Genomic DNA, 12,538 nt, shown 5'->3' with positions numbered 1-12,538 from the left:
TCCCTCTGCTGCTCCCCCTGCTTGTGCTCTCTTGCTCTGTCTAATAAATAAAATATTATAAAAGAGGAAACTATTCAATCTTTCATAATTAAGATCAGAAACAAGGCAAGACTGCCTAATTCTATTAAATATTGTATCAGAGGTCTTAGCATGAGATCAGAAAAAAATTTCTTTTTTTATTTAAAAAAATTTCTACAAGAATTGTTGCTAGATTTTAGATAATATATTTTTTAACAAATTGATTTCAAAATATATATAGGAATGCAAAGAACATGGAACAGAGTCACAGTAGAAGTACAGTGTCGGAGGACTTATAAAGTTATAAAGATGGTGTTGATAGGAGAATGAAATTGATATGATAGTCAAATAGATTAATGGAAGAGAAAAGAAAATCCAGAAATACATCCATACATATAGTTGACTGATATTTGACAAAGCTGCCAAGGCAATTCAATTTGAAAAGAGTCTTCTCAAAAAATTCTGGAACTGAATATCCATACATGAAAAAATAAATCTTAATTTCTACTTCACACCATATACAATTATTTTTTTGCATTGGATCACAGAGCTAAAATTAAAAGTTAAATCTGTAAAACAAAACACTAACTATGAATAGGATTGCTAATTGAGTTTATCATAATTAAAATTTTCTTTTTATCAAGACACCTAGAAGAAATCAAAAGGCAAATCACAAAATTAGCCAGTATTTTCATTATTTTTGTATAACAAATGACTTGTGTTCAGAGTATATAAATGGCTAGTACAAATCAATAAGCAAGGAATTCAATTAAAAATGGACAAAAGACATTATCAGACATTTCATAGAATGTGTATTCATGAACAGTAAACATAAAAGGTTGCTTACTGTCAGTCATCAGAAAATGCAAATTAAACTCACAAATTACCATTTTACACATATTGGAATAGTTAAAATAAAAAAAATAGTTTCAAGTGTTGATCAGGATGCAGAACAACTCAGAAGTGTCATATCACTGGCGAGAGTATAAAATGGTACAATTACTTTGGAAAACCATTTGGCAGGTTCTATTAAACGTACCTTAGAACCCAGAAATTCTACTTTTAGTTTGAGAAATATTCATAGCAGCTTTATTTATAATAGCCAAATAAAAAAGGGAAGTAACTCAAGTGTTCCAAAATAGTTAAAGTGTGGCATATTCATGCAATGAAATATTAGCAAATAAAAAAGAATCAACAGCTGATGCACAAAATGATACAAATGAATCTCAAAAACATGTTGGACCAAGGAAGTTGGACACATAAAATATATATTGTATCATTCCAATTATAGGAACTTCTAGAACAGTAAGTTTGATCCAAGGTGATCAAAAATCAAACAGTGGTTTTCTCCATGGGGTCCTCTAAGAGTATTACCTAGAAAGAGCACTGGGAACTTTCTGGAATTATAAAAATATTCTGTATCTTAAGATGGTGGTTATACTGATGCACACATTTGTCAGATCTCATCTAACTATATATTTAACAGATGCATTTTATTTTAGGTAAATTATACCTCATTAAAAATAGTTTTGGAAAAATAAATCCAACTGTAACCAATGATCCCAAATAGAGAGTATAGCTGTTATTCTTGATTTCTACCATAATTTGAATATTCTGGGGACTAGAATTTATTGGCCAATATGTGGTCTCTAGTTACCTAGCAACCTGGGCTATTTGTGGGCAAGTTAAAAATACTAATTTTGAGCCCTAGTGTGAAGGAAGAATTATTATGGTGAGACAGGAGTCACAGAGTACATGGGTGAGGGGCTGAGGTTTGCTGAGGTCTCCCATTCAAGTTGTCACCAGGGATAGATCTTCCTGAATCACCATTAAATTTCCAAACCCTAGAACGGTGTTTGGCATGTTGCATATCCTCAGAAATGTCAATGATATTAGGAAAATAATTATCCCCTCATTCCTAGATTAAATTTTATTAGATTTTTGGTTCCAGCTAATAGATTTATAGGAACTCACCTGGTAAGTGGTAAACAACACAGAATTTAAAGTTAACAAGATCTGAATTCTGTCTCTGATATTTACTTGATTTCTTGGACAAGTCATTACCTTCCTAATCTTCTGCCTCTGGCTCTTAAAGTGGGGATAATTATTTGCTCCTCATCAGATGGTTATAAGACTACAAGAAGGTAATGCACATCCTCATGAGGCACTGCAGTGTTAAGCTAATCCACTGCTGTAACCAAAAGTTCTGATGACCTAGGTCTTCCTGAGTTGCTAGTGGCCTTCTCCTGTGCAAGCTCTTCCCTAACTTATTAGCATATTTTGCCTGAGCCAAATACCTATTAACTCCCTTCTAATCTGCATGCAGATTCTGAGCAGGGATGTCAGAGACTCTGAGAACTTCTGGATCCTAATGGGTCTTCTAATCACAGCTACTACTTTCATTTTTAAAACCTACTCAGAAGGTTAAATGAGACTGTTTTTTCTAATTTTCTCTCCAAAGAAGGGGTTTGGTCTTTTCTCTGGAGCTTTGAGGCTTGGTGGAGCTCCATATGGCCACTTCCAGGGAACAGAAGACTTGATATCATCTAGCCTGAGGCTTTGTCCCCACACATTACACCTAGGCATAGTTGAAGTCTTCTAAGAAAGCAGGTTTTCTTACCCATATAGAGGTGGAATGGGACGAGGGACTTCTTTTTCCTGAGCAAGTGTGGTCCCCATGCTTATCCTAATCACATTTGCTTAATTTGGCTAATTACACTAATTTGGTTTCACTGTTTTCTCCATATTTGTAGTTCTCTAAGGGAGCAGTCTTCATAAGGACTTTTTACCTAATCAAGTCCATATCCCTAGATTTTAGCATAGTGCAAACTCAGTGAAAAGACAAAAATTCTTGCTTTTCAGAGAACCTTCTTAGATTGACATTATACCTTGTTGCTTATTCCTCTGTACAATGGACATAGTTGTCCTTGTGGCCCATTGCTGAGTGCTCCATCTCCAACTTTTGGCTTCTCTTCTCTGTGTAGGTGTTTCTCCTGTCAGACTTGAAGTTCACTGAGGAGGTATTCATGTGTTTGTATCAGAGTAGGAACACCTGACTGTAGATGAGGGTTATTTTTCCTTGTCGGATCATCAGGCATATCTTTCTCATTTTATCAAGGTCTCCTAGAAGGTTGCAGCCATGTCAGAAAGGCAGTGTGGAATTCCCTGGGAGGCAATCATCAGCTTGATTGCCATGTTTCCCAATAGACAGGGGATCCCTAGGCTTTGGAACCATATTTACATCACAAGTGGGAAATATTTGATGGTTCTTAACCCATCAGACTTGTGCTATATCTCCTCATCAAAGTAAGGATACTATTGAGTACGGGTTTCTCTCTTTCCACCATGATGGGAAATGCTGGACTCTTAAATATTACCATTGGTTCACAAATTAGCACCCATACACAGACAGAAAGAAGAGACCAAGGAAAGAGGCAGGCCACTCCAGACAGGTAGATGGCAGGTTTAAAAAGCAAGGGAACTTATGAGATTTGCTTTGGTGGCCACAGGACAGGTACCCACCTGCCAAATATTAAAAGTTTATATAGAGGCCTTAACTGGGTTCAGTCATGTATACTGTACAGATGGGCTCAACATCACCTTACTCTCTCAAGGTTGTGTATTTGGAACAGTGCTCACTGTGGGGATGACGGGCAGAATGTATATCCTAAGGATAGGGGAGGGGATAACAACCTCCAATTCCCCCAAACCAGTTCACATGTTAACTGATGGTCACATCCTCTCAATGGCCTATTCCAACAATTGCCCAAAGCCTCAGGGAAGAAGATAGGGCTCCAGGGTGGGGTTGAAGACTTAAGACTGAACAATGCCCCGCTTCAGCAGTCGGAGGGCTCCAACCCGGATCTGTTTGGTCTTCATGCCATAGATGATAGGGTTGAGCATGGGTGGTACAACAAGGTAGAGGTCAGCCAGGAGGATGTGGATGTGCCGGGGCACATGCTGGCCAAAGCGTTGTGTGTAGAATGAGAAGAGTCCTGGTGTATAGAAGAGAAGAATGACACCCAGGTGGGAGCCACAAGTACCAAATGTCTTAGCCCTTGCTTCTTTGGAGGAGAGGCCTAACACAGCCCGGAGGATGAGCGCATAGGAGACAGCGATGCAAATGGAGTCTGTGCCCACAACTAGTGTGGCAGCAGTGATGCCATAGATGTTGTTTGGCCGTGTGCCCCCACATGCCAGCTTTACCACAGCCATATGCTCACAGTAGGAATGGGCCACCACTCGGCTACAGTAGCTCAGTCTTGCCAGTAAGCAGGTGAGTGGGGTCATGAGCCCCAAGCCACGAAACACAGCAGCAGCTGCCAGCTTGCCCACAGCCTCTGGAGGCAACAATGACCCATAGTGGAGTGGCTGGCAGATGGCCAAGTAGCGGTCAAAGGCCATTGCTAGCAGGATACCAGATTCAACAGCTGAAAAGCCATGGATAAAGAACATCTGGGTAGCACAGGCCCCAAAGTTGATCTCAGTATCATTTGTCCAAAAAAGTGCAAGGAGCTTGGGCACAGTAGAAGTGCAGAGTACCAGGTCAATGATGGACAGCATACATAGGAATAGGTACATGGGCTGGTGCAGAGCAGGCTCCGATCGCACCACCAGCAGCACTGCCATGTTGCCAAACACTGCTAGTGCATACATGGAGCAGAAGGGAAATGCAATCCAAAAGTGAGATGCCTCCAGGCCAGGAATTCCCATGAGCAGAAAAGAGTTTGGGTTCTGATGGCTGTAGTTTGTGAACTGCATGGTTAGGTCCAGGTAGGGTGGGTAGACAAGACCTTACTGCCCTGCTATGAACTCTAGGAAGCCTTGAGAGATGAAGCCATTGGGATTCATTATTTTGCTGTGGCTGAAACAGAATGGGGCAACAGAAAATATTTGAGTTAGTTCTCATAAGAAACATCCAGGATAAGAAGGTTGTAGAGCATTGGGAAGTGATGCAAGGCAGGAGGTGAAGTTATCATTACCAGGGATAAAAGGAGCCCTTTCCACTTGTGTCTGAATCCGTGATGTCTAGGCTGGAGTTGTAGGGTGAATGGCATGGCTATGGAGCTCTCTTTATGGTGAAGGTAAGTGACTAGAGACTCTTACCAGTCTTCCCTCTGCCTGTGAATTCTATCGCATCTATACTCTCATTTCTTTCTGACCCATCTGCCTATATGACAATAAAGGGGTAATGTAATGATTAAAGGTCAGGAAGATTGGATGGAGGACTCAAAAGTGGTTACTTTTCAAGAGGGGGAAGATCAGGACTGAGAAGAGAAAGGAAAGTGGGGGGATATTCGATATGTTTTTCAGGCCATTAAACCCATGATTACTCATAGATGAGGCTCAGAACCTGGCTTTTGACTCAGAACCACCACCATATGGTGAGAATCTGAGTCTCTAGGGCTTTAGCAGGCTATATTGCCTGCCTTATGTTAATACTAGGATCCTGTGCTTGCTGTAGGTGTCTGTATGGATACTGGTAGAAACAAGTGGGATCATGCAGAATTAATCAATTGTAGAGGTCAGGCTAATTTGGCCATAATATGTGATCTGATAAAGTTCTTGAGGGATGAAAACAGTCTCATAAAAATCAAAGGTACATAAAGATGGTATGAGAATGGACTTTTAATCACTAGGAATGCAACTGTTAACTGTAAGCAAATGTTAACAATATCCACTGCACTTATTTGTCTATTATCTACATTTTCTATATCTTCTGATCTTCCCTTACCTACATGTACCTTCTCATTACTCTCTTATCTACTAGCCAGCTATTAATTGAGAATTTGAGAAAGAATTAAGTAAAAAAGTCAGGAAGGGGACAGGAGAGGGAGAAGAGGATGAAAAGAAAAGTTGAGAACAAGAACCAGGAATACACATAGGAGAGAGAAGAGTGCCATTCTCACACTGATTTTTAATATAATAATAATATATAATGGGCTGTGACTGTGCTCTGGTTGCTAGCTGGGACAGAGTGTGGAACTAGTTGAGCCCTCTGGAGATAGCCCATTTATATCCCTAAACATAAGTTGCAATATCCTTATAATCCCTTGCATCAGCTATCCATACCCAGAAAAAAAAAGAGGCAAGAAAAGAAAGGGTAAGGTCTTCTAATGTGGTCTGGGTGAAGGAACACCAGACTGGATGCTATCTTAGTGCCAGCTGTGGCTGTCTGTGATATTGAGACAATCATCTTGTTTCTTTATGTTTCATCATCCCTTCTTCCATGTGTTTCTTATTTTTTCTTTTGTGCTATTTCCCCTCCCTGGATTTCTACTTTTCAGCTTGGGACCAAGTATATCCAGGGGATATTTCAGTATTGGTGGTGGCTGAAGAGTCAGGGGCAGAAAAATCTGGATGTTGGGTTCTTGTAAAATGGCATATGTAAAATGGTTCTTTCTATGAATGGGAACTCTATGTGCTTAGTGCAGCATGTATATATGTTGCTGTATAAAATGCATGAACAAGACCATACTCAGAAGACACAGGTGCATACATTTAGTTAAAACATTGTTTTGGGGCATACTTCAATGCTCTTTCTTTGGTGTGCAGAAAATTGAGAGTGGAAGAATCCAGACATTAATGGGACAACCTTGCTTCCTTTTTTATCTTCCACTCAGGCTCTTAATAATTGAATCAAATTTCCTTAGCCTCTGAGTTGCCTCTCAAAGTATGTTCACTCTATCTTTGTAGTTACATAGCACAATGACTGCATGTTCCCCTTGCCTCAGCCCCATTTGCACAGATAGAGAAAATAAAGTTGGAAAAGCTTATGTTGATCATAGTATGCCCAGATTCTAAGAGAGATCAAGGTGAAGGCTTTGGGATCATCATTTTCTGCCCTCGATAATATTTGAGTTAGATTTCATGAAAAATGTCCAGTAGTAGAAGATTGTAGGTCACTGGAAAGTAATGCAAGGCAGGAGATGGATTATCATTGTCTGCATTCAAAGAAGCTCTTGTCACTTTTGATGAAATGATCTCTGGGCTGTGGGCTGGGAGATGAATGTCATGGCTGCAGAACCTTCTCCATGGTGGAGATGAATGGCTAGAGACTCTTACAGCTTTTTTCTCTACCTGTAAATGATCTTCTGCTATACTGTTATTTTCTTCTGATTCATCTACCTCCAGAGATATGGCAAGGAGAGTCTCTCAGCCTTTTCCATATGACTTACCCAGAATAACTCTACTTTATGTCTCCTCTCTTTGTTCTGAATTATGTTAGCATTTGGTATAAAAAAGGCCCTAAGATGTGTTAGAACAGGAGCTCAAGTAGAGGAACAAAGCTGTCTCATGAGGAAAGGAATAAGTTGTCAATTGCTGGAAGTGCTCCTGAACATCTGGGAAGCTACCCACCAAGGATTCAACTTTTGTTAGTGGATGAATAAGAGCAGTCAATTTCAAATCTCAGCTGTATGACCTCACCAACTGTGTGATCTCAGTCAAGTCACCTAACCTCTGTCATCCTGCTTCTTCATCTGTGAGCTGGAGAGGTTGATTCCTACTTCAGAAGCTACTGTAAGGAATTCTTATGGGAGTCATTCATCTGAAGAGCACTACATGGTATATAGCAGTGATCAAAAAGTATGATTTATTTGTAAGTCTTTTTTATCTGAAGTAGAGAAAATGATCTTAGTGCAGCCATATCTCTAGTCTGTTAGCAGTGTGCTTATTGTAGGGCTGAATGCACAGACAGACTTACCAGGTCTGGGGCAGGGAGCGGTAGTAAAGTGTCAGGTCCTGCAGGGATTAGTGTGTGGAGCAAAAAGGCTGGAATATTTATCCTATTATTAAGGCCCTAACTTAAAAATTCCCTGGGGATGAAGGCATTTAAAAAGACCTCTGGGATTCTGGAAAGAGGCAGAAAATTGAAGCTATGATATTTGGGCCTTGATTGGGTAAGGTGGGGGAAAGAACAGGATAATAGGGAAGACCTACCCTGAGAGCTCAGAGTGGATAGGAAAAGGGTAGGTGGATAGACCCCTGCACACAAATAATCTTAAAGGTTTTCTGGCATAAGAACACAGTTTAGAAAATTGTACTGATTTTGCATTTTCTCCTGGCCCTTTCTATGTGTCCCAAATATGTTTCTCAATGTTTCTTTTGGTTAAACTACTTAGCTTCTCTGAATGTTAGCCTTTAAGCTTCCTCCTTGTAAATGGGAAAGCAATGAATATTAAATGAGATGATATATGTAAGATATTTATTATTTTGCCTGGTATGTGCCAAGCACTTGGTAAAAAGTTTTTATTATTTTTGTCTAATTCAATGATCGTTGGCTGAGCATCTACTATACTCAAAGAACTATGCTAGATGTTAGGGCATAGAGTTGAAGGATCACACCTTTGCTCATAGTCTGGTTTGGGATGTGCGGACATAAAACTTAGTTATAATTCAATAAAAGACTTATAGATATAAAAAAAAGACACAGAATCATTTGGCAGAAAAGCAGTTAGTGTTGTAAAACTTAGTCAAAGATTCAGAAATAGAATGTAGGGTTGGAGGAAGGGACACGTGAAGGAGAGAATACAACAGGTGTAAAATGTAGCAGATAAGGGATAATGGGTATTTTTTTGGCAACCATTGAAGCCCAGTTCAAAGTTGACGTTTAACATTTTAAAAAATTTGACTATTGTTGACACACAATGTTGCATTAATTTTAAGTGTACAATATAGTGATTCAACATCTCTATACATTATGGCATGCTCACCACAAGTGTAGCTACAATCTGTCACCATACAACACTATTACAATACAGGTATAAAGCAGAACATAGGAGACTATAGTAACTTATTCAACCCTGAATCTCCCCCTCTCTTCACCCATTTTGCCTACCCTCTCCCTCTAACCCAAAAGAACAGAGTCCAGAAATAAACTCATGCTTACATAATACATCTACAAAGGAGATAAGAATATACAATGGAAAGAGAGTCTCTTCAATATGTGGTGCTGAGAAAACTGGACAGCTACATGCAAAAGACTGAAACTATACCACTTTCTAGCTCCGGACACAAAACTACACTCAAAATGAATTAAAGACCTAAATGTGAGACCTGAAACCATTAAAATCCTAGAAAAGAACAAAGGCAATAACTTGACATTGACTATAGAAACATTTTTATAGGCATTTCTCCTAAGGCAAGAGAAACAAAAGTGAAAATAATACATTGAGACTACAACAAAATAAAAATATTTTGTACTGTGAGAGAAATTACCAAAACAAACAACAACCTACTGAATAGAAGAAATCTACAAATGATATATCCAATAAGGGGTTGATATCTAAAATACATGAAGAACTTATACAACTCAACACAGAAAAAAATCCAATTAAAAATAGGCAGAGAACCTGAATAGGCATTTTTCAAAGAAGAAATATAGATGGCCAGACACATGGAAATGTGCTCCTATCACTAATTAGGGAAATGCAAATCAAAGATACTCTGAGGGTCCCTTGGGTGGCTCAGTCAGTAAACATATGCCTTTAGATTATATTGTGATACCAGGGTCCTGGGATCTAGCCTTGCATCAGGATCCCTGCTCCGTAAAGAATCTGCTTCATCCTCTCCTTTTGCTCCTCCCCCTGCTTGTATTCTCTTTTCCCCTCTCACTCTCTCTCTTGATTGCTCTCTTTCTCAAATAAATAAATAAAATCTTAAGAGATACTCTGAGCCACAGCTGAGTATCCTTTCTCTCATCCATATGACATTTTATCAAATGCTATTTTGTGTGACACTGTCTTTTAAATCTTATTGGTGTGAGTTAGAGGCAAGATGGCGGAAGAGTAGGGTCCCCAAGTCACCTGTCCCCACCAACTTACCTAGATAACTTTCAAATCATCCTGAAAATCTATGAATTTGGTCTGAGATTTAAAGAAAGAACAGCTGGTATGCTCCAGTGAGAAGAGTTTGCGCTTCTATCGAGGACAACTTGTTTTTGGCCGCTTTGCACTGAGCAAAATGACTAGAAGGAAAAACTTGCCACAAAAGAAAGAATCAGAAACAGTTCTCCCTCCCACAGAGTTACAAAATTTGGATTACAATTCAATGTCAGAAAGGCAATTCAGAAGCACTATTATACAGCTACTGGTAGCTCTATAAAAAAGCATAAAGGATGCAAGAGACTCCATGACTGCAGAATTTAGATCTAATCACGTCAAAATTAAACATCCATTAAATGAGGTGCAATCCAAACTGGAGGTCCTAATGACGAGGGTTAACGAGGTAGAAGAATGAGTGAGTAACATAGAAGACAAGTTGTTGAAAAGGAGGGAAACAGAGGAAAAAAGAGAAAAACAATTAAAAGATCATAAGGATAGGTTAAGGGATATAATGACAGCCTCAGAAGGAAAAAATCTACGTTTAACTGGGGTTCCCGAGGGCGCCGAAAGGGACAGAGGACCAGAAAGTGTATTTAAACAAATCATAGCCGAAAACTTCCTTAATCTGGGAAGGGAAACAGGCATTCATATCCAGTAAATAGAGAGATCCCCCCTAAAATCGATAAAAACCGTTCAACACCTCGACATTTAATAGTGAAGCTTGCAAATTCCAAAGATAAAGAGAAGATCCTTAAAGCAGCAGGAGACAAGAAATGCCTAAACTTTATGGGGAGAAGTATCAGGTTAACATCAGACCTCTCCACAGAGACCTGGCAGGCCAGAAAGGGCTGGCAGGATATATTCAGGGTCCTAAATGAGAAGAACCTGCTCTCATTCAGAATAGAAGGAGAGACAAAGAGCTTCCGAGATAGACAGAAACTGAAAGAATATGTGACCACCAAACCGGCTCTGCAAGAACAATTAAGGGGGACTCTGTAAAAGAAAGATGAAGTCCAAGGAAACAATCCACAAAAACAGGGGCTGAATAGGTATTATGATGACACTAAATTCATATTTTCAATAGTAACTCTGAACGTGAATGGGCTTAATGACCCCATCAAAAAGCACAGGGTTTCAGACTGGTTAAAAAAGCAAGACCCATCTATTTGCCTCATTAGAAAGAGAGAAAAGACTCAAATTAATAAAATCACAAATTAAAAAGGAGAGACCACCACCAATACCAAGGAAATACAAAAGATTTCAAAAACTTATGAGCAGCTATACGCCAATAAATTAGGCAAACTAGAAGAAATGGACGCATTTCTGGAAAACCACAAACTACCAAAACTGGAACAGGAAGAAATAGAACACCCGAAAGGCCAATAACCAGGGAAGAAATTGAAGCAGTCATCAAAAACCTCCCAAGACACAAAAGTCCAGGGCCAGATGGCTTCCCAGGGGAATTCTATAAAACGTTTAAAGAAGAAACTATACCTATTCCACTAAAGCTGTCTGGAAAGTTAGAAAGAGAAGGGTACGTCCAAACTCTTTCTTTGAGGCCAGCATCACCTTAATTCCATAACCGACAATGAATCCACCAAAAAGAATTGTAGACCAATATCCATGATGAATATGGATGCAAAAATTCTCAACAAGATACTAGCCAATAGGATCCAATAGTACATTAAGAAGATTATTCACCATGACCAAGTGGGATTTATCTCTGGGATGCAAGGCTGGTTCAACACTCGCAAAGCAATCGATGTGATTGATTATATCAGCAAGAGAAAAACAAGAACCATATGATCCTCTCAATAGATGCAGAGAAAGCATTTGACAAAATACAGCATCCATTCCTGATCAGAACTCATACAGCAATTCGGCAGTGTGGCAGGATACAAAATCAATGCCCAGACATCAGTGGCATTTCTATACACTAACAATGATAATGAACAAAGAGAAATTAAGAAGTCAAACCCATTTGCAATTGTACCCAAAAGCATAAGATACCTAGGAATAAACCTAACCAAAGAAGAAAAAGATCTATACCCTAAAAACTACAGAACATTTCTGAAAGAAATTGAGGAAGACACAAAGAGATGGAAAAATATCCCATGCTCATGGATTGGAAGAATTAATATTGTGAAAATGTGAATGTTACCCAGGGAAATTTACACATCTCATGCAATCCCTATCAAAATACCATGGACTGTCTTCAGAGAGTTGGAACAAATCATCTTAAGATTGTGTGGAATCAGAAAAGACAGTCTCTTCAATAAATAGTGCTGGGAGAATTGGACAGCCACATGCAGAAGAATGAAACTAGACCATTCTCTTATACCATACACAAAGATAAACTCAAAATGGATGAAAGATCTAAATGTGAGACAAGATTCCATCAAAATCCTAGAGGAGAACCCAGGCAACACCCTTTTTGAAATGGCCACAGCAACTTCTTGCAAGATACATCCATGAAGGCAAAAGAAACAAAAGAAAAAATGAATTTTTGGGACTTCATCAAGATCAAAAGCTTCAGCACAGCTAAAGAAGCAGTCAACAAAACTAAAAGACAACCTACAGAATGGGAGAAGATACTTGCAAATGACCTATCAGGTAAAGGGCTAGTTTCCAAGATCTACAAAGAATTTATTAAACTCAACAGCAGAGAAAAAAACAATCCAATCATGAAATGGGCA

The 12,538-nt window shown here is 39.1% G+C and overlaps 1 protein-coding gene across 1 annotated transcript; it reads right to left on the bottom strand.

Moving 5' to 3' along the window:
- Positions 1–3,831: 3,831 nt before the first annotated feature.
- LOC112928673 (olfactory receptor 52P1-like) lies at positions 3,832–4,779 on the bottom strand. Its single transcript, XM_026010530.2, has one exon. It carries the CDS (start codon positions 4,777–4,779, stop codon positions 3,832–3,834), a length of 948 nt encoding a protein of 315 aa, XP_025866315.1.
- Between the last annotated feature and the right edge of the window lie 7,759 nt (positions 4,780–12,538).

The sequence above is a fragment of the Vulpes vulpes genome, chromosome 11 (genome assembly GCF_048418805.1).
Source record: "Vulpes vulpes isolate BD-2025 chromosome 11, VulVul3, whole genome shotgun sequence".
NCBI classification, from domain to species: domain Eukaryota; kingdom Metazoa; phylum Chordata; class Mammalia; order Carnivora; family Canidae; genus Vulpes; species Vulpes vulpes.
Note: the sequence above shows the minus strand (reverse complement) of the source record. Positions and strands in the feature narration are given on the sequence as shown.

Bases quoted from the DNA above. Each gene is read 5' to 3' on its own strand.
- LOC112928673 (XM_026010530.2), bottom strand. From the start codon at position 4,779: ATGCAGTTCACAAACTACAGCCATCAGAACCCAAACTCTTTTCTGCTC.